Source organism: Heterocephalus glaber, unplaced genomic scaffold (genome assembly GCF_053883595.1).
Source record: "Heterocephalus glaber isolate CG9 unplaced genomic scaffold, H.glaber_assembly_v1.0 deba00001479, whole genome shotgun sequence".
Classification (NCBI taxonomy): domain Eukaryota; kingdom Metazoa; phylum Chordata; class Mammalia; order Rodentia; family Bathyergidae; genus Heterocephalus; species Heterocephalus glaber.
Genome location: NW_028258316.1, coordinates 13,008,703 through 13,029,031, shown reverse-complemented (window position 1 = coordinate 13,029,031; position 20,329 = coordinate 13,008,703). Strand labels below are relative to the sequence as shown.

At 40.8% G+C, this 20,329-nt stretch overlaps 1 protein-coding gene and 1 pseudogene across 2 annotated transcripts in view; one reads left to right on the top strand and one right to left on the bottom strand.

The window, feature by feature from the left end:
- Window positions 1-18,573, bottom strand: part of Ttll11 (tubulin tyrosine ligase like 11) — a 255,941-nt gene extending 237,368 nt beyond the window's left edge. For both annotated transcript variants that reach the window (XM_013073559.3, XM_087183231.1), the window contains exon 1: window positions 17,963-18,573. In XM_013073559.3, the coding sequence (XP_012929013.3) occupies window positions 17,963-18,376 (414 nt within the window). In that variant the 5' untranslated portion in view covers window positions 18,377-18,573. The remainder of the gene's footprint in view (window positions 1-17,962) is intronic.
- LOC106009791 (chromobox protein homolog 3 pseudogene) lies at window positions 6,561-7,346 on the top strand (annotated as a pseudogene).
- Window positions 18,574-20,329: the final 1,756 nt, after the last annotated feature.

Here is a 20,329-nt window from a genome sequence, read left to right as displayed (position 1 = left end):
ACGGTATTGCATAAAGACTTACAGCAGCAGTCCTCAGTGGCCAGCTAAAGCTTATGAAACTGTCACACAGCCAGGACCATCTACCCCTCCCTTTGTTCCCTAGTAGACACAGAGCACTTTTTCCAACAAGAACGCCTTAGGAGTAAGAAGTTTTCACAGCTATAACATACCATTAGAGGAATATCTTTGCAATGTGCCAAGAGAGTCCTAAAGTTTAGTAATTTCTGAGAAAATGTCATAAAAATCCAGTAAGATGGTAAAGTTTTATGTAAGTAGTCTCAGACAGAAACTACTGAGAAAGGAACAAGTGCACAGGCTAAAGAAAGCTATGTTATCATGGAAAATAAACCCTGCCAAACCTAAGGCTTTCAAGGACTTACAAACAGCTGGCTCCCTATTTCTGGCTTGATCTTTGCAATGCCAGAGACAGCCATGAGTTCACTGCCTGGAATCCCTTGGTGTCATTTCCCTATAAAGAAAATAGTCACTTTGAAGGTAGTCAAAAAAAAAAAAATAGCACAAGAACCATTAGTGATATGATAGTTCAATTTAATTAGCATTTGTGAATATGCCAGGCATCAGGAGACTCAGAGATGAGTAAGACAAGCTCCCTGATACTGAATATCTTACAGCCTAGGGGAAGAGACAGACTGTCTCCATCAATAACCTTCCCTATCCATCTGCATCTTGTCCCAGGTGACATCACGTTTCCCTGGAGGCCTGCAATAACATTGCCTCCCTGCCTCCATTCTTAAAGCCCTCTGTAATCCATTCTCCATAGAGCACTAGAGTGATCTTAAAAGAAAAGCGTAATTATCTTGTTTCCTGTACATTTAGGCAATGGTCTGGCCTCAGAATGTAGTCTGGCTCCTGCTGGAAGGGGAGAAGCAAACTGGAAATTCTTATACTAAGCCCAGCTCTCTGAAAGTCCACATTCTATGTAAGTGAACTAGAAGAAATCATGCTTTGTCTTGGTCTTCGCTTAGGCAAGGGGAAATAAAAGGAAAAATTCTCCCTTCAGAGTATCTAACCATTTTATCTTCCTGATACAATTCTGGAGTTAGAATTCCTACTGTGCCTACAACCTGAGAAATCTAATACTAAAAAATTCAAGTGTTCTGAGTTAGTAGGACCCTCTGAGGCACCTGCACAGAATGAAGACCATTACTTCAGACAAGCCTCAAAGCATTACCAGAGATTAAAAGTTCCAAGAGACATGTTTGATTTAGGTATAACACTCAAATCAGAATTCCACAAAGAGAGGAAAGAAAGCTGGATGAGAGACAATACTGAAAAAGAAAATGTGTGAAAAGTTTCCAGAATTGATGGACTATCAAACCTCAGAAACAAGAATCCCAACATACCCCAAACAGAATAAAAAGAAATCCTCTCCTAGAAATGAATTAGTGACACCAAGGACATCTAAGACAAAGAGAAGGTTTTAAAAAGCAGCCAAAAAAGAAAAAACAGGGCTGGGGATTTAGCTCAGTGGTTCTGTTGCCTGTCTTAAAAAAGAAAAAAACACCTAACTAGCAAAAGAAAAATTAGCTGACTTCTCAACAGCAAAAATGGAAGTGAGAAAACAGTGGTATTCCTTCCAAGTACTGATATCATATAACTAACCACACAGAACTGCATAGAACTGTATTTCAAAAATGAGGACAAAGCAAAGGTAATTTGGACAGAAGCTGACAAAATTTATTACAAATAGTATCTCACTAAAGTAACTTCTAAACGATTACTTCTAAGAGAAAAAAAATGACCTCTCGAAGAAGGTCTAAGTTGTAAAGTAAGATAATAAAGAAAAGGATAAATGTAAGTAAATCTAAAAGACTCTGAAACTATGCAAAATAATAATAATTATCTAGCCTTTAAAGTTTAAAAATAAGGATAAAATAAACTAAAACTCAAATATTGGTTAACAAACACATATAAGAGATATGGTCAAAATGAAAAAGGATCCCTAGACCCTTGTATTGTAAAGAAGGGAGTAAAGATGCTAACTTTAGTAATAATTCTCTGACATTTTCTTTTCAATATTATACACACATATTAAATGTACTAGGCTAAAATCTTAGAATAGAAATTAAATGCATAACTTCTAGAATAGTACAGGATGAAAAGGAAAAAGGAAAAATCAATTTAAAAGATATATGACATCCACAATCATATAGGGAAATGTTAGCATAAGTCTTCAGTTAATGAATAGGCAAGACAAAAAATTAAAGCTATAAAATTTGTATAATGGATTTCACAAGTCAATCTAATATACATATGTAAAATATTGCAATTCAGTGTCTAGAGAATGTACATTCTTTTCAACTTGTAAAAATAAACCACATATAAGGCCATGAAACAAAAAAATTAAAAACAGAAGGAGGAGGAAGAAGGAAAAATGGACAGAAGGCAAGAGGGAAGAAAAAAGAAACAAAAAAGAAAGAACATCGTATAACCACAATGCAATTAAGATAGAAATTAATAACAAGAAGATAAGTGGAAATCAACTCATGTGTCTAGAAAAAAATTTAAAAGTCACAAATTAAATAACCTATGGTTCAAAGAAGAAATCTTCATGAAAATGTAAAATACACAGAACTAAAAGGTAATTTTTTAAACTTACATAACAAAATCCATGGTACATCTAGGACAGTATTTGTGGTCCAGTTTGCAGTCTTGAAAGCTTTTATTAGAAAAGCACCCAATTCAATATCAGAAAAAGAACAAAATAAAGTTTTTTAAAAGTATAATAAAATTAATAATAAATAGCAGAAATTCATGAAATAGAAAAAAAAATGATAGAGCCGGGGATGTAGCTCAGTGGTGCTGTGCCTGCCTGGCAAGCACAAGGTCCTGAGTTCAATCCCTGATACCAGAAAAAAAAAAATACGGAGAAAAAAATGATAGAAATAATCAATAAAGCCAAAAGTTGTTTCTTTGAAAAAAGTAAACAAATTGAGATACATATAAAATACTGTGACAAAGGAAGGGTACTTAGCCAAGCCTGCAGAATGGGTGTAAGAGTCAGGGAAGATTATGAAAAAGAGGAGCCATGACCTGGTCCTTGAAGGATGTGCCAGAAATAGCCAAATAAAGGCAGGGGACACTGTAAGGAGAAGGAAAAACATAACAAAGTTAAAGAGGAATGAGAGAGCACCAAGGCTCAGAGAACCACACATAGCTTGGTGTTGGTAATGCACAGTGCACCAGTAAAGGAGCATGAAGTCTAGAGAAACATAGGCCCAGATGTTAATAAAAATTCAGCTGTGTACCAAGCATCATAGGTTAAATACTTTACATGATTTCATCTTTTTATGCTACCAACAAACAACTCCATGAAGTATGACTGCATCATACTCATAAATAAAGAAACTGAGGCTCATAGTAAAATATACCAAAAGTTACAGAGCGAATCATTTCAAACCCTGTGTAAGTGCAAAACCCCTGGCTTCAACAGCAAGATATACTGCAGCTTGAGTCATGGAAAGCTTCATATGGGGCCTTCATAAGTAGTCTGAAATTTAGTCTTCAGGCAAATATACAAACTATGCCCCCCCACAGACTAAAAAATAATATTCATTCTTATGAAGAGTCTGGAGTACTTTTACCTCTGCTCCTAAGACAGGATTCCAACAAATAAAGGTGTCCAGAGAGTCTGAGTATCAGTAACAGCCAATTATTGCAACATAGAATTAACAACAGGGGCACTGAACTTAAGTCCCTGAAGCATATTTCAAATTACTACCAAGGAAACAAGTATTGTTAAGTGATGAGAGCTGGTTGAGGATAAGACAGTTTAAACAGCTTTATTGCAATATATTCACATACCATACAATTCACCCAGGTAAAGTGTATAATTCAATGGTTTTTAGCATATTCATAGAGTTGTGCTAACAACACCCCACTCAATTTTAGAACATTTTTATCACCTCCAAAAGAAATCCTATATCCACCAACAGTCACTCCCTACTTCCCCCACCAAAATTTTCCCCCACCCACAGCTCTAGGATACCGCTAATTTACTTTCCATATCTACATATTGTCCTATTTTCTGAACATCTCAGGCAAGTGAAATCACATAATATATGGTCTTTTGTGACTGGCTTCTTTCATAAAGTCTAATGTTTTCAAGATTCACTCATGTTGTAGCATGTATCAGTACTTCATTCCTTTTCGTGGCTGAATAATGTTCCACTGCCTGGCTATACCACATCTTTTTTTTTTTTTTTTTAACCACATCTTATTTATCTATCAATTGATGGACATCTGAGTGGTTTCCACTTTTGGCTTATGGATGATGGTGCTATGAAAATTAGGACACAATTCAATCCCCAGTATCAAAAAAGAAAATTAGAATACAAGTTTTTGTGTAAACAGATGTATTTCTCTTGGGTACACAATGAGGAATGAATTACTAGAATGTAGTAATTTTTACATTTGGAGGAATAGCCTGTTTCTCAAAATGGTTGCACCATTTTACATTCCCACCAAGAATGTATGAAAGTTCTAATTTCTCCACATACTTGCTATCTGTTTTATTTTTTATGAACATCCTCATAGGTATAAAGTCATCTTTCATTGTAGATTTCATTTTCAGTTCCCTAAAATGTAATGATGTTATGACATTTTAATACATCTCTTAACATATCCTGTTTATTACCCAGACATAAAAATCTAAAAAAAAAAAAAATAACCTAGTGAAACATTTAGCTGTTTCATTATCCAATATATGAAATATTTAAACCCTTTCCTCAGGGATGAAGAAAGGAGTTAGAAGTGGAGAGATCTAGGATGAAGAGAAAATCATGTCTACTGAACACATAATTTGAAAATTAAAGAATGTTTACATTTCGATATGGCTGTTTCAATTTAGAGGTAGTGGCTACACCAAAAGAGCCCAACTAAAATGTCCTGCTCTGAACTATGATTAGAATCAAGTATTTGATGAGGACAAGACCCAGAGATTGGAGGAGATTCAGGTGTTTCACTCTCTTCTCCAGTATTTGTCATTACAGTCTTCAAAAGTAAGTACTCACAGATAGGAACTGTCACACACTGAGGGCTGTGTATAAGTTGTTAAAACTTATTTGGAAAGGAATTTAGCAAGAAATTCCAAAAGCCTTAAATGCACATGCCCTCAGCCCCAATGATTTCACTTTTGGAAAGTTGTCTTATACGTGTACCTATTCCCTAAGATGAACATAAACATCGTGCACTGTAAACATAAGAAAATAATATGAAGCCATGGGCTGGGGATTTAGCTCAGTGGTTCTGCTGCCTGCCTCACAAGTGCAAGCTTCTGAGTTCAATTCCTGGTACCAAAAAACCAAACAAACAAAAAGAAAATAATATGAAGCCAGGCCTGCTGGTGTACACCTATAATCCCAGCACTCAGGAGGCTGAAGCAGGGAGATCACCACAAGTTCAAGGCCATAGTGAGTTCAAGGCTAGCCTGGGTATGTAGTGAGACTCAGTCTCAAAAACAAACAAATAAACAACAAAAAACAGAAAATAATATAAAATATAGGAAAGAAGCATTCCAGAGTGATTTTTAATACAGGACTAAAAGTAATCATTTACTAATAGAAAAAATATATATACATCCCATTGGATAACATATTGCAGCAATTAAAGTGATATTTATGAAAATCATAGCAACAGAAAAGGTTTAAATTACAATGCAAGTATTACTATTAACATAATAAAATTCTATCCAGAGCCAGGGATTTAGCTCAGTGGTTTCGCTGCCTGCTGCACAAGCACAAGGACCCAAGTTCGATCCCCGGTATCAATAAAAAAATAAATAAAATAAAATTCTATTCGTTTTGTAAAACATATACCCCGAAATTTTTTTCTTTTGCCTCTTCCTTCCTTCCTTCTATCCATTATGACTCCCTCCCTCCTTTCCTTCCTTTATTCTGCTGGGGATGAAACTCAGGGCCTCACACATGAAAGACAGGTGCTGCACCACTGAGTTACTCTGCCAGCACTTTCCAGAATAAATTCTAGAAAGAAATTCTGCAACATGAAAACAATCGTTGCATCTTGACGATAGGATTACAAATGTTTTTGTAATTTTTTCCAAATTTTGAATACCTTAAGTGCTACACAAAGATTATATACATGACAAATGTGCTTTTTAAACAAAACTAACATCCAGTGGGCTCAAAGCCCACTCTCGCACTGAGTGACTTTAGTAAACACTAGGACCTTACCCTCTCTTAGGATGGGTGATGCAGTCCACCGGAATAGATGTGGAAGCAGAGCTGGGAGAGCTTGCCTCTCATTCTCCACTGTATCTCTAACACTCTGGTGAGATGAGAAGTTGAAACAGACAACACTGACTGGACACTGACTTTGCCATACATGACACTTACATGACTCAAATGTGACAACCCATTAAACCCAAATCTTACTCCATATCACACTCACATCTGTGAAATAGAAATCACAACATCTACCGCTTTATTGTACCAAGTCAAAGTCAAGTAAGGTAAATGAGTGCAAAAATTTCACATACAGCCTCGGATGTGAGTGCGGCTGCAGGCGCGCAGGCCGAGATGCTGCGGACCCGCGATGAGAGCATCCCAGACAGTGAATAATAGCTCTGCAAGTCTGCAATAAAAAATGGCCTCCAATAAAACTACATTGCAAAAAATGGGAAAGAAACAAAATGGAAAAAGTAAAAAAGTTAAGGAAGCAGAGCCTGAAGAATTTGTGGTAGAAAAAGTACTGGACCGTCGTGTAGTAAATGGGAAGGTGGAGTATTTTCTGAAGTGGAAGGGATTTACAGATGCTGACAATACATGGGAACCTGAAGAAAATTTAGATTGTCCAGAATTAAAGCATTTCTTAATTCTCAAAAAGCTGGCAAAGAAAAAGACAGTACAAAAAGAAAATCTTTATCTGACAGTGAATCTGATGATAGCAAATCAAAGAAGAAAAGAGATGCTGCTGACAAACCTAGAGGACTTGCTAGAGGTCTTGATCCTGAACGAATAATTGGTGCCACAGACAGTAGTGGAGAATTGATGTTTCTCACGAAATGGAAAGATTCAGATGAGGCTGACTTGGTGTTGGCAAAAGAGGCAAATATGAAATGTCTTCAGATTGTAATTGCTTTTTATGAAGAGAGACTAACTTGGCATTCTTGTGCAGAAGATGAAGCTCAGTAACTTACATCATTTATATATATATATATATAAAATGGGTCTTGGTGTTTGATTCACTAGTGTGAAAAAAACAGCATTCTAATGAAAATCAAGTTTAATATGTTGGTTTTGAAAGTATTTGGGGAAGTTGTTGGGTTTTGTTTTGCATCAATAGCCCTGGTTACTTTGAACAAATAAAAAGCTTTCTGTAGTTGCTTCCTTTATCAGAAAACAGCATTTAATAGCCTGATATATTTTCTCTGCTTTTCTAAATATTGGGAAAATTATCCATATTATCAAAAACAGAACTCATTTTTAGTTCACATGCTTAAGGACCATTCTGAGTTTTTTGTTTGTGTGTGTATAAATAAAATACTTACATAAATGGTTTTTGTTTTGTTGTTAAACATTTACCAAAACAAAAACTGGGTGATAAGCTCATGTTTGAGATGATATCATTCTGAGCAACCTAAGAAATAAATCACAGCTAAACTGAAAGTTTTCCTGAAGCCCTAACTTTTTCAAGTTAAATAGATGATTCTGTGGTTAACTGGTCAGCTTTAAGTGGGTATTTTCAAAGCAGCCATACCAGAGTCCATTATCTGTGTGTTTAGTTACAAAAATATAGCAGTTTGCTTGCAAAATTCCTGAAAAATTGTATCACTACCAACAACTTCCTCACCCAAATAAGGTAACTAGTCAACCTAGTTTGTTTGAATTAGCTAAGGAAGACTTGTTAAGGGAACATTAAGGGTTACTCACGACCCATTCCCTTACAACAAGTTGAAATCTGTACACAAAGTCAGGATTTGTGGATGTCTAAGACTTGGCTCATGGAAACCTGAGTGGCTAGAGGTGGTCACAATTTAGGACCTGCTAGAATGAATGAGTAAACAAACTTATAATCTAAATTATTGACCTGCATGTTTTTCTTGACCCCAACTCGTTCCTTACATGTAGGCTCAATCTTCAGTATTCAGGTTATTGTTTCAGCAGAAGCCAGAAAAATAACTTTGTAGTAGTCAAAATGTTATCCTACTGTATATTGTTTACTTTATTGTAAATAATGGTGAGTAGTGGTCAATAAATAGTTTTATATTCAAAAAAAAAAATTTCACATACAATACCCAGTTCTGTGGAAATCCAAGTCTCTAAGGCTCTCCACCGAGATTAATTCACTACTGTTTCATAGCACCTGAGGGTAGAATTGTGGGTTTCTTCTGCCCTTATAGGTTAACAAGCTAATAATAATTAAGGCTGTTTTTAGTGAATAAGAAGGAAAAAAATTAATTATAATAACATCATAAAAGGTAAATGATTATCTGTTAGATATTTAAATGAAAAGCAGGAAAAATTTTTACAATACATATGAGATTAAAAATTATCCACAATATTTACAAACCAATAAGAAAGAGCATAAACATAAAACATAAGCCAAATCATGCTTGGACAAAGGATATTGTCATTTCACAGATGAAACAACATGAATGACTGATAAGCTTATGCAAAAAGCTCAAACTTGACAATCAGAGAAAAGTAAATTTTAAAAACATTTTTGTCTGTCAGTTTGGCAGAGATGTAGAAGGCTAACAGTATACAGTATTGGAAGGGTATGGGAAGACAATCACTTTCAAGCACTGTTGGTGACCATTTGATGGGAACTATCCAAGTAGAAAGTACCTTAGCCTGTGACCCAGTAGTGCCTAGGAATGTATCCTGCAGAAGTTTTTGCACAAATACACTTTAAATGTATGAGGATGGTGTCTTCTGCACTACTCTTTGTAATGGCAATGAAAAACTATGGAAACAATATCCACCAGTAAATTGTGATACATCCATAAAATGGACTATTAGTTGTTATTAAAATGAAATGAATCTATACAAACTATCACAAAGATACCCTGCTAAAAACACAATTGCCAAATACTATAGATATTGTATAATGGGAGCATTTTAAAAATGTGTCTATATTTCTATGTAATTTATAGCTTCTATCTACACACAAATAGCTTCATGGTGGTCATCAGCACAGCTGAGTAGGCTGGTTCTCCTCTTTACACCTACACAGTACGACTGGACTGCCCCAGGTCCTCTGAAGTTGGCAATGGCCACATAATTCACTTTGGTGAATGAAATGTGAGCAGCCGTGATGTGTCATTCCTGAGGAGTGGTTTTTAAAAGGTATCATGTGCCCTTTCTCTCAGTGATTCAAGGAAGCAGATGTCCAGTGGAAGCCTGGGTCTCTAAATAATCAAGATGATGAGAGGCCTGTCCCCCCACCCCACCAACCCACGTTGGACCCACAGCCTGAGCAAGAAATAAACTTGTATTGTATTAAGCCACTAAGCTATGCTGTGGTTGTTGTTATTTGTCTAGAAAATTGTCCATCGTTGCTTTTAAAAATCCCCATAAAACACAGTATTGACACAAAGGGAAATAAAATCACTCAGTGAGCATAAAGCACAAGATATGACTAGCAGCTGCCATAAGAGATCGAGGCAGATAAGCTGAAGGACTTACTGAAAAAGTAAAGCTGTACCTAGGGCAGACTGCACAGGAGATAAACTGCCCTATTGTGAAAGCTTCATTGAGCATAAGAGAGTTTTATTCAGATGACAGAGAAGCAGATGGGAGAAGAGAAGGAGCTACCGAAAATGCCTGCTAGGACTCACAAAGCATTTATAAAAATTACTAGATAATGGTTCACAACCAGCCAGGGAAACAAACACATACACAAATGGCAGCAGAGGCAGCTGTGAAGACGAGACACCACTTGATGTGAGCTGGAAGGGGAGATGCGAGTCCATCTGGACCACAGGAACGTGTGCATTGTTCTCTCCAGCAAGACAACAGCTTTGTGGAGGGATCTTGGGGACATGACTCGGCTTCAGAGCAGCAGCTACAAAGAAAGGGGGTTCCAAACTAACTAAAGGAATAGCAAAGTTATTTGCCTGTTCACACTATCAATATTTTACTATAAAAGGTAATTAAGATGTCAGAAATTCATCAGAGGGAAAACCAAAATATATTCTTACCCAAGTACCAGACACTTTAAAATTTTTTATGATTTAATCCTCAGAATAATCCTAGCGAATAGTTAATTCCCAATCCTTTCTCTGTTTGTTTGTTTTCAATTCTCGGATCAAATCCAGGGCTTTGCTAGGCATTAGGAGCCTCGGTCACAGAGCCACTATGTGACACAGCCCAAGACTCAGATGCACATCTGACTATACTGTTTTCCTGTTCTTGGAGAGGGCTGAAAGTAAGAAGCAAATAGATCAGCTTGGGAAATTCACATCTTCTCCATTCCATGCACCGCAACCTAAATTCTGCCTTGTGAAGTCGCCACCATATTTGCTTTGTGAACTCAAAGTCAAGACACAGATGTCACTGTAACAGCTTAAAGAATGCATGAGTTTCCAAAGGTGATGTGTGAAAGTGATTCGCGAAAACACAAAATAGGCACCAGGTCTAAGATGGAGGTTTTAAAAAATCCAATTACACTCATAGAACTTTAAAAGTTTAATTGATTTTAAAAGAAAAAATTCAATTGGCATGATTTAAAAATGTTTAATCCTGGGCCAGGGATGTAGCTCAGTGGCACCGCGCCTACCTAGCAAGCGTAAGGTCTTGAGTTCGCTCCCTGGTACAAAAAAAAAATGCTTACTCCTAGGCCACATCAAGTTGACGTTTACCCCAAATGTAACTGTTCCTTATCCTACAGCCATCTTTGTGTGTTTTGTTTTCTGCTGTGGGGCTGAGGATGTAGCTCAGTAGTAAACCACCTTCCTAGCATGCCCAAGGTTCTGGGTTCAATCCCCAGGACTGCCAAAAAACAGAACAAAAAAATAAAGGCATGTTACCTGCTGTATAGAGCCCATAATGGGCATGAGTAGATCACAAAATATTTGTTAAATGAGTCAAATAAACTGTTCCTATCTGTCCAAATTAACAAGTAACCTATATATGCAGATTCAAGTCTATAATAATTTTTTTCTTCCAGTTTAAAAAAAAACAGATCAAATAACCAATGTCTGTAACTACCCAATAAAAGGAAAAGAATTAACACTGACTGAACACTAACAGTGTGTCAAACGCTGGGTGAAGGCAATGTACATACATCCCTCATATACCTCAGAAACACTCTGTAAGGTGTACTATCATTCCCACTGTTACAGCTGAAGAAACTGAGGCTCTGAGAGATTCTGTATTCAGTTTGCAATCAGTCTAGTAACACAGCGCTTAGTGGCAAGCATTTTAACCCACCTCAGCTTGATTTCAAAGCCCACACCAACTCCAGGATACAATCCCTCCCTTTTATAGCAGGAACTTAAAAATGGTCAATTACTTTTACAACATGTTCTTTTCAAGGAATAGATTTTAAAGAAAAATAAAATGTAAGAGTGAATTTTTGCATTCAGCTACAGCTGATACAAAACCAGTGTCTAAGATGTTACCAAAATTGAGGCACAATACAGGGAGTTTTATAACATGGAAAATAACCCTAGTAATTACCACGCCAGGTTAAAAAAAATAATTTGTAGTGTATACCTTGAACATGAGCCCTAGAATTTACTGCCTTTTAAAGAACTGTTTAAGAAGTTAGTATGGATTCATGAAACTGTTACACATATTGTTCAAATAATAGTGGTGGTGAATGTTGATTTTTATGTTATGACAAGTTTAACCTGCAAAGGAAAAATTCTGTGGATTAGATGTTAAAATAACATGTCTGCTGAAGGAGAACATTTGATGGAGTAGGGTATAAACCGTTCTTAAACATGATGCTCTTTTCAAAAACTGGGACATAAATTGCAATGACTATCATTGAAACTAGATAGGAAGGGAAGGTTAAATCCCCCAACTTTTCATCTTATACCCTGCCTTCTTCCAGAAGGAATCTGAGACAGTGACTCAAATCGTGGGCTCACATTCCACGGAGGGGCAATGCAAGTCGGCTTGTCAAGTGGCATAGGAGTCCCTTCTGCACAGCAGCAAAATGGAGCCTGGAAGACATAGGCACCAAATGCTCTCCCTGCCAGGCAGGATACATTTTGATGTGTTTTATTTAAGTCCTATTTGCAATATTGCTCTGCTGGTTCTGAGTGACTCCAATGTCATTTGAGAGTTGAGTCAGATGAAGAATGGGAGGCCTAAGCAGAGAATTATAAAATACAACTTAAATAGGGCTTTGGAACAAAACAGACTGCTGTCTGAAGCCTGACTCTCTCATTTATTTACCGGGCCTGCCTCAGTTTCCTGAGTTGCTACCTGTGGGAGGGGAAGAGAAGGAGGAGGAGGAGGAGGAGGAGGAGGAGGAAAGAATAACTCCTTGGAGCATGGTTGGAGCAATGAAGATGGTGTAGGATTGTACACTAGCTAGAAGCATAGGTCCTGGACAGCTCTACCACTTGTCACCTGCGTGGCCTTGGGCTAGTGCTGTACCTACCTCTTTCTAGCTTCAGTTTCCTCATCTGTAAATAGGATCTGACTCAGAGGGTGGCCATGAGGATGAAATAAAGTAATTCATAGTAAATGCTTGATACAACTTTTTGTTTTGTGTTTGTTTGTTTTTCCAGTACCAGAGATTGAATTCAGGACCTTACACTTTCGAGGCAGGCACAGTAGCACTGAGCTAAATTCCTGGCCCTCAATACAACTTTTAATGAGCATAAATAGTACAATGTCTAGCACATATTAGCTTTTTTTTTCTTTTCAGTCCTGGGGATTGAACCCAGGGTCTTGGCACTGAGCTATACCTCCAGCCCTTTGTTTTGCTTTTTATCTTGAGACAGGGTGTAAGTCACTGAAATGACCGGGCTGGCCTTGAATTCAAAATCCCTCTGCCTCAGGCTCCCAGAGTGCTGGGATTATAGGCATGTGCCTGACTCATATCAGATTTTTAATAAACAGTAAATAATATTATACATTATAGTAAATGGGCATGTTCTAAAGAAAAGATGGATAAATAAGGAAACAACATGTGATTTGGAGTCTCTGAAACAAAAAGCACATACTGGAATAGGGCTGAGAACAGGGGCCTGTACAAATTCATTAACAAAGGCCCCGTGATCACATTTTTCAGGGCCCTCATTCATGTTAGCAGTGTCCATGCACCACTGTGCATGCATACACAACCTCCATCTCCAGGGAGGGCGGCTCACAACAGTGGCATCTATTCTCTATGGTGTCTTTTCTCTAAGGTTTTCTCTAATGAGGATGGCAAAATTGCAAGTGAATAGGCTGGGGATGGAAAGAGAAATTCCCATGACTAGAAGAGGGCCATACATCTGCACAAATATGGAGCCTCTATTGTGAACCAGGAACCATCCCCTTTCCTGTTGCAACTTTAGCGGTGACTTTGTACACACGACTTTGCTATTTGAGAATAACGTTATTCTTATCTACAAGTTTACAGAACTACCATCTGTGAATTTTCCCTTTGAGAAACAAATTTGACACCGTAGATGCAGTTGAATTAGACCTGCCTAGAATGGATACGACTGAAAACTAAACTGTCAGAGAGTTGGCGTGAGATGGAAGGAGACTGGGTAAGGAGAGCTGGGTCTATAAATGGCAAGCGATCTGTGAGCAAACGCAGGCAGGAGTGCAAGCTTCTTGGCATGGCCTTTGATGTGCTCTGAGCTGGCTCCTCCTTCAATTCTCTCCAACCTCTGCATCCTCCCTAAGCTGCCAGCATCCCAATCCTGCTTTCTAAAACCTGGTCCACATACCCTACCTTTGTTCCCTCTCCGTATGGAATGCCTTTGCCCACTCTGCTCCCAGGCAAGAATGTAAATATCTGTTTGCAGTCTCCATCCTGGAAGCTCTTGGAGAGTAAGGAATGTTCATATCTCCAGCTGCAGCCCCTCGCCTCGGCTCTGCCAATAGAGTCAGTGGGAAACAGTGGGAAGAGTACAGAACTGGAGACTGGTCCAATATGGATTCCCTATTTTCCCGATTTCAAAGGCTGGCCCTCCCCCTTGCTACCTGGATGACATTGGATAAGACCTGTATACTTCCATTTTCTTATCTGTGAAATGGGCATAATAAGGCATTTTGTTGGGTTATTGGGAGAATCAAAAATAAACTGTCTATGTATAAAGCACTTAAAAACAGCACCTGATTCAGGGTAAGAATTATATAAGGGTTCACAATTGTGGTTATCATCATTATTGAGTGTATGTGGAATAAAGAAAAGTGAAAGAAGAAGGGAGATTATATACCCAGGAGCTGAGCAAACTTCCGAATTCATAGGCTGGCTTAGTCCCTTCATTAAATGGACCATGTTTTATAGCACCTCACTATGTACTCACAAAAGGAGATGGAGCTTGTCTCTGGTTGGTGTTCATGACTTTTTTCTTACCTGGGCTACCCACCCACCTCTGTCAAAGCTAGCCAGCCAGAACTGCCACACTCCACAATAGCTGCACAGCATGACACACAAGGGACACTGTTGCTTGGTGCCTTTTGTCCCAGCCTCAAATAGAAGTTCTTGCTCCAAAAACATCAGTGCTGGAAATTAGAGATGATCTTGTCCAACATCACCCCCATAACACATGGGGAAACAGGACTCACTGTTGCTCAGTACCTTTTGCCCCAGTCCCCAGTAGTTCTTGCTCCAAGAACATCAATGCTAGAGGTCAGAGATGATCTTGTCCAACATCACCTGAGGAAACTGAGGCCTAGAGAGATTGTGAGTTTACACTTTTTAGTACCAGTTTCATATATATGTTACTTGTCATAAAATCAACTTTGTAGAATATTACAATAGACTGAAATAGAAGGACCTTTAAAGTTTAATTGGGTACTTTTCAAACTCCATATCCTAGAGCAGTACGGTGACCCATGAGCTCTGTTGCAATTATTCCATCATTCATTTGATGAATACTGACCACCTAAAATGTGCTGGGCGTAAGCCACACACCAATCCTGCCTTCTGGACTGCAAAGACTAATGAGGCAGAGTGATGTTAAGTAAATAATCACACATCTAATAGTAAAGTCTTACTGCTGTGAGTTATGTTCCAATATGCTAGAATGGGCATCTCCAAACACACATGAATATGCTTTTGGAGTGGAGGTGACAGGACTGGGGCTGGAAGGAGCAGTCACAGGTTGGGCCCTGGAAACTGCCCATCCCACTGGGCTCACTGGTACAAGGATCTTATGTAGGCTAACACTGCCACTGCATGGCTATAGCACTAGAAAGATTGGAGGGCTGGGGATTTAGCTCAGTGGTTTCGCCGCCTGCTGTGCAAGCGCAAGGACCTGAGTTCGATCCTCAGTACCAAAAAAAAAAAGATTGGAAACCACTGAACTAGCTCTACTCACCCTCATTGTATAGATGAACAAACTGAGCCCTGAAGTGTTTTGTTAAATTCTCTTGCTCAAAATAGTCCAGCTATAGTTGAAAGACCCTTAAAATTCTGCAATGGCTCGCACAGGCTCATTTCCAAGAAAAAGTCCAAATCCCATAGACTAGCACATGATCTGACCTGTTTACTTCTGCAACCTCATTTCTTATCATTCTGCTCCCACTCTGCAATCCAGCCAAACTACCTTCATGCAAAGCCCTGGTGCTTTGCCCACACCACTCCCTCTACCACAGACCCAAAGTCCTTGGCTCCTAAATAACTTCAGCCCATTTTCAGCATTCAGGACTCAGCTCCAGTTCACCTCCTCCAAAACAACCTTTCCGGAAGTGTCCTCCTCTGCCTCCCACAGCACCAACACCTTCACATATAGAAAGAGAAACACTCGTCACATAAATGTATTCATCCATCCAACAAATATTTATTGAGCAACTTCCATAGGCCAAGAACTTTCAAGTACAGCAGTAAACAAAACAAAGCCCCTGCCCTCAAGGAGCTTACATTCTGGTGAGGGAAAGAGACAATAAACAAAAAATACATAATATAATGTCAGGTAGAGTTTGGTGCTATTAGAAATTGAATGAGAGGGCCAGGGATTTAGCTCAGTGATTCTGCCGCCTGCCTCTCAAGCGCAAGGGCCCAAGTTCGATTCCCAGTACCAAAAAAAAAAAAAAAATAGAATGAGAGTAAAGGCTGGAGACTGGTGGGGCATCATCTCAGAAGGCCTCTGTAGGGAGGTGGCATTTGATCAGAGCCATGAAGACATGACAGAGGAATATGCAGTGCAAATAACTGGATAAGCAGTATTTCACAAGGAAGCAGCATTGGCCCTGTCGTGACTGCAATTATTTCTTTGTGCATTAGTCCCTGCTGAACTACAAGGCCCTTGAAGGCAAGGGTTACAACTTAAGCATGATTTCCAGGGCCCAGCAGAGAACTTGGCACCACCACAGTGGACATTTGCAGAGTGAATGAAGGAATCTGGGCTGTTGGCTGAGCCCATCGGGCCTAATGAACAAGATTTAGCCCATCTCCTGTTTCTTGTCTTCCACAGGGCTAAGTTAAGAACAGATCTTCCTGTAGCAATCTGCCTAGTCTGACTCTGTGGCCAGGTTTCTGTCCCTGGAGTCTCTCTTCACTACAACTTTGCCACTGGCCAGCTCAGTTTCACCTTTCTGGCCTTATATCTCTGACATGGGCCTGAGACCTTGTCTAGAAACCCAGAAACTCTAGAACTGGGAGCATGCCCTTGCTCCCCAACCCTCAGCTGTCCCAAGCATTAAAGTTCTCCCTAAATCTCATACCCCAAGGCTGAGGGCCCTAACACCTGAATCAGATTTCCCCAACAGCTAACCCTTACCTATCTGGAAGTTCCCCCTGCCTAATTCTTGATTTCCCTCCAAACCAAATGATTCTTTCCCACTGGGACATTAACATCAGTCCTTCCAATGGCTATCTCTCTGCAGGTTCCAACTTCATAAAACCATTGCTTAACATCTTCCACAGCCAAGCCACAGGGCTGAGTCCTCAAGTTGCCTGCTGCAATCCCTGCTAACCTCAGCCGAACCTCTGGGTCTAAATCTCCAGAACAGACTACCATAAAATGAGATCTTGACACTCCCAAAAGTACATTAAACAGTTTTATATGCTACACAATCAAACAGCTTTATCCATTCAGCTTGCTGCAACAGAAACCTCTAGAAGTCATGAGTGCTTCACCCCAGACCCCAAAAGATTTAAATTGGGTTCAAGGATAAGTAACTCATCTCTATTTGCCCTGCCAACGCCACTTACTGAGACCTGCTGTATGTCAAGCCCTGAATCATAAAACACAGTGCTCCTGCTGCTGATAATGATGAAGGTGGTGGAGAAGGAGAAAAAGGAGGGGAGTAAACAAAAAAGTTATTTATTGACTATTTGTGCTATACAACACTCAGCAGTGGGTTTTCAAACAGTAACAAAGCAGTGGAATAGGTGTTGTTAGCCTCACTTTCAGGGAGGCTAATAGGCTAAAGAGAAAAGCAACTTACTCAAAGTTGTGCAGCTCAACAGTAGGGTGGAGTGAGACCCTTGGTCTGCCTGCCTCCCAAGTACAAATTGTTAACCCACCCAAGAGTCACACGGTAAAGTGCTAAACAAATTGAACTTAAATGAAGAAGGGAAGGAGAGGGGATCCTGCCCCCAGGAACTCAAATCTGGCAGAGAAGACAGACAAACACATAAAGCAATGTCTACATACTGCAGACTCTACAATATGAGAAGCCAGTGCTGACGGCTGAAAAACATAGGAGGAGGTGTAGGGCAGCCAGAGGAGGCTAACTTGACCTGGAAGTGACTCTGGGGCTAGGCCTTGAAGGATGAGCGGTTTGCAGCAGCCCTGGACCGCCGACCTGGTCGTCCGATCTACCCCCCTGTGCCCCGCGGCAGGGCCGGGCCTCACCTCCTTCCACTTGAGCTGATGGATGCTGATCTTCAGGGCTTCCAGAGAGGTCCTGGCCTTGGAGCTGTCCACAGTGACCGGCCGCGGCTGGTCGGGACAGCGCCCCGTGCTCCGCGTGCAGCCTCGGCCTTTGCCCCTGGGCATCCCGTGCGGGCCAAGCCCCCGTGCCGGCGCCGGCTTGGGCCTGAACAGGGGCGGCTTGAGCGGAGCGGCGCGGGAGTCGCCCTCCTCGGCCACGCGGGGCGGCACTGGGGCCTTGGGCTGCTCCTCCCCCGCCGCGCGCTCGGGGTCCCCGGCCGCGCCCGCGTCCACACCGACCTGCGCCGCCTTCACCTCTGGCTGTGCTTTAGCCGCGGCCACCGCCTCCACCTCCCACCGGGCCGCCAACTCCCTCTCGGAGCTGCCCCGCCTCATGGCGTTCAGGACCGGTGCCAATGCCTGTGCCACCGCCGCCGTCGCCGCACTCCGCGGTCCCCGCCTGCAACCAAACTGCCCTCGCTGCTACTGCTGCTACTGCTGCCACGCGTTCCCCGCCCGAGCTCGTTGCCATGATCGCTCAGGCTCTGGTTGTCAGAGGCAGGCCCCACCTCCAGACGGGGAACGGGAAGGGACAATCGCAGACCAACCCCCTACGACCTCATAGGCGAGGGTGCCACGTGGCCAGGCCTGTCACCGAGGCGGTTGCGGCCATTTTGGAAGAGGGCGGAACTGCTCTGGCCCGCCCACCTGGAAAACTTACCAGAGCCTAGCGAGCAGAGGGTGGAGGTGAACCTGGAGGTAGAAAACTGTCTAGCATACTTGGGGCTCCTGAGCCTGGGGACTGAGGAGGAGAGATACTTATCTGAAACAAGAGGCTCAGTTCCCCCACCCCACACACACTCACTGGGGAACTCCGGTCCCCGACCCATCCCAGGGAAATCCATCGCGGGGAATCTGCTCGTTCTGGTGACGATGAATGTGACAGGTCCAGGCCCGGGGGACCTGCGAGAGTTCCGTTGGAAGAAACCCCTTTCTGGTCCTGTGAGAACCCACAGACTTCAGGGAGGGGGGATTCTCTGTTCTCGAGAGGTTCCCAATGGGGACAGAGAAAGAAGCCCTACAAATGGCCGGCGGAGTTGAGGACATTGCCGACTGCTTTTTCTTATAATGCCACTTTTTTATTGCAGTAAAAGATACATAATATTTGCCATTTTAACTATTTTAATACACAGTTCAGTGGCGTTCAGTACATTTACACATGTTGCAGCCATCACCACCATCCATCTCCAGAACTTTTTCTTCTTTCCACACTGAAACTCTGTGCTCATGAAATAACAGCTTGTCTTCCCTCAACCCCACCCCTAACAACCACCGTTCTTTCTTGGTCAATTTAACGACTGGGAGGTATCTCATAGAAGTGAAGTCAAACGTTTCATCTTTTATGTCTGGTTTATTTCACTTAGCATAACATCTTCCAGGTCCATCCACATTGTAGCATGTATCGGAATTTCACTCCATTTAAGGCTAATATTCTATTGTATGCATACATTGCATTATTTTTACCTATTCATCTCTCCATGGACATTTTGGTTGTTTCCACCTCGTAACTGTTATAAACAATGCTGTCGTTGACATTGGTGGGTATGCAGGATCTGTTTGAGCCTCTGCTTATAATTCTTTTGGGTTGTCATATATTTTTTAAGCCAATCCAAAGTACTGTGACTTTTCACAGTGTTCCACCTCATGCTGTAGGGTGTACTTTTTTTCCTTCTTTTTCTTGACCCAAACTTGCTCTATAGAGCATATCTCTTTTCCTATCTTTAATAAATGTAAACCTTTGCTACTGTTAAAAAAAAAATAAAGACAGGGGCTGAGGATTTAGCTCAGTGGTTCCACCACATGCTTCAGAAACACAAGGTCCTGAGTTCGATCCTCGGTACCAAATAAAATAAAGCCAATCCAAGAAGATTACTCTCCCCTCCCACTGAGGAAGCAACATATATTTTGATTTGGGTTGGGTTGGGTTGGGTTGGGTTGGGCTTTTAGGGAATGGAATTGGAAAGGTATAACATCATCCTAGAATGATGACAAAACCATGAGTGCTCATGGGTGAACTTGGTCACATTCTGCACTAGAAGGTGAAAGGAACACAAAGGCTGTGGAGGAAGATGATCCCTTCCTCTCTCACCTGTCCAAGAGTCTTGTTTATCTTGGGTCCTGGGTTCCACTTGGTGAATAACCTACCTTGACATGTACAGTCATAGCCTTACAAGATTCAAACCTCTTTGTAGGCAATGGCTGCTCTCCTCTCTTCCCTCAGAGGCCTTCATGGCTTAGTTTTCATGTTTCTTCAAGTATGGTCTTCTTACCACCTGCACCAAGTCACCT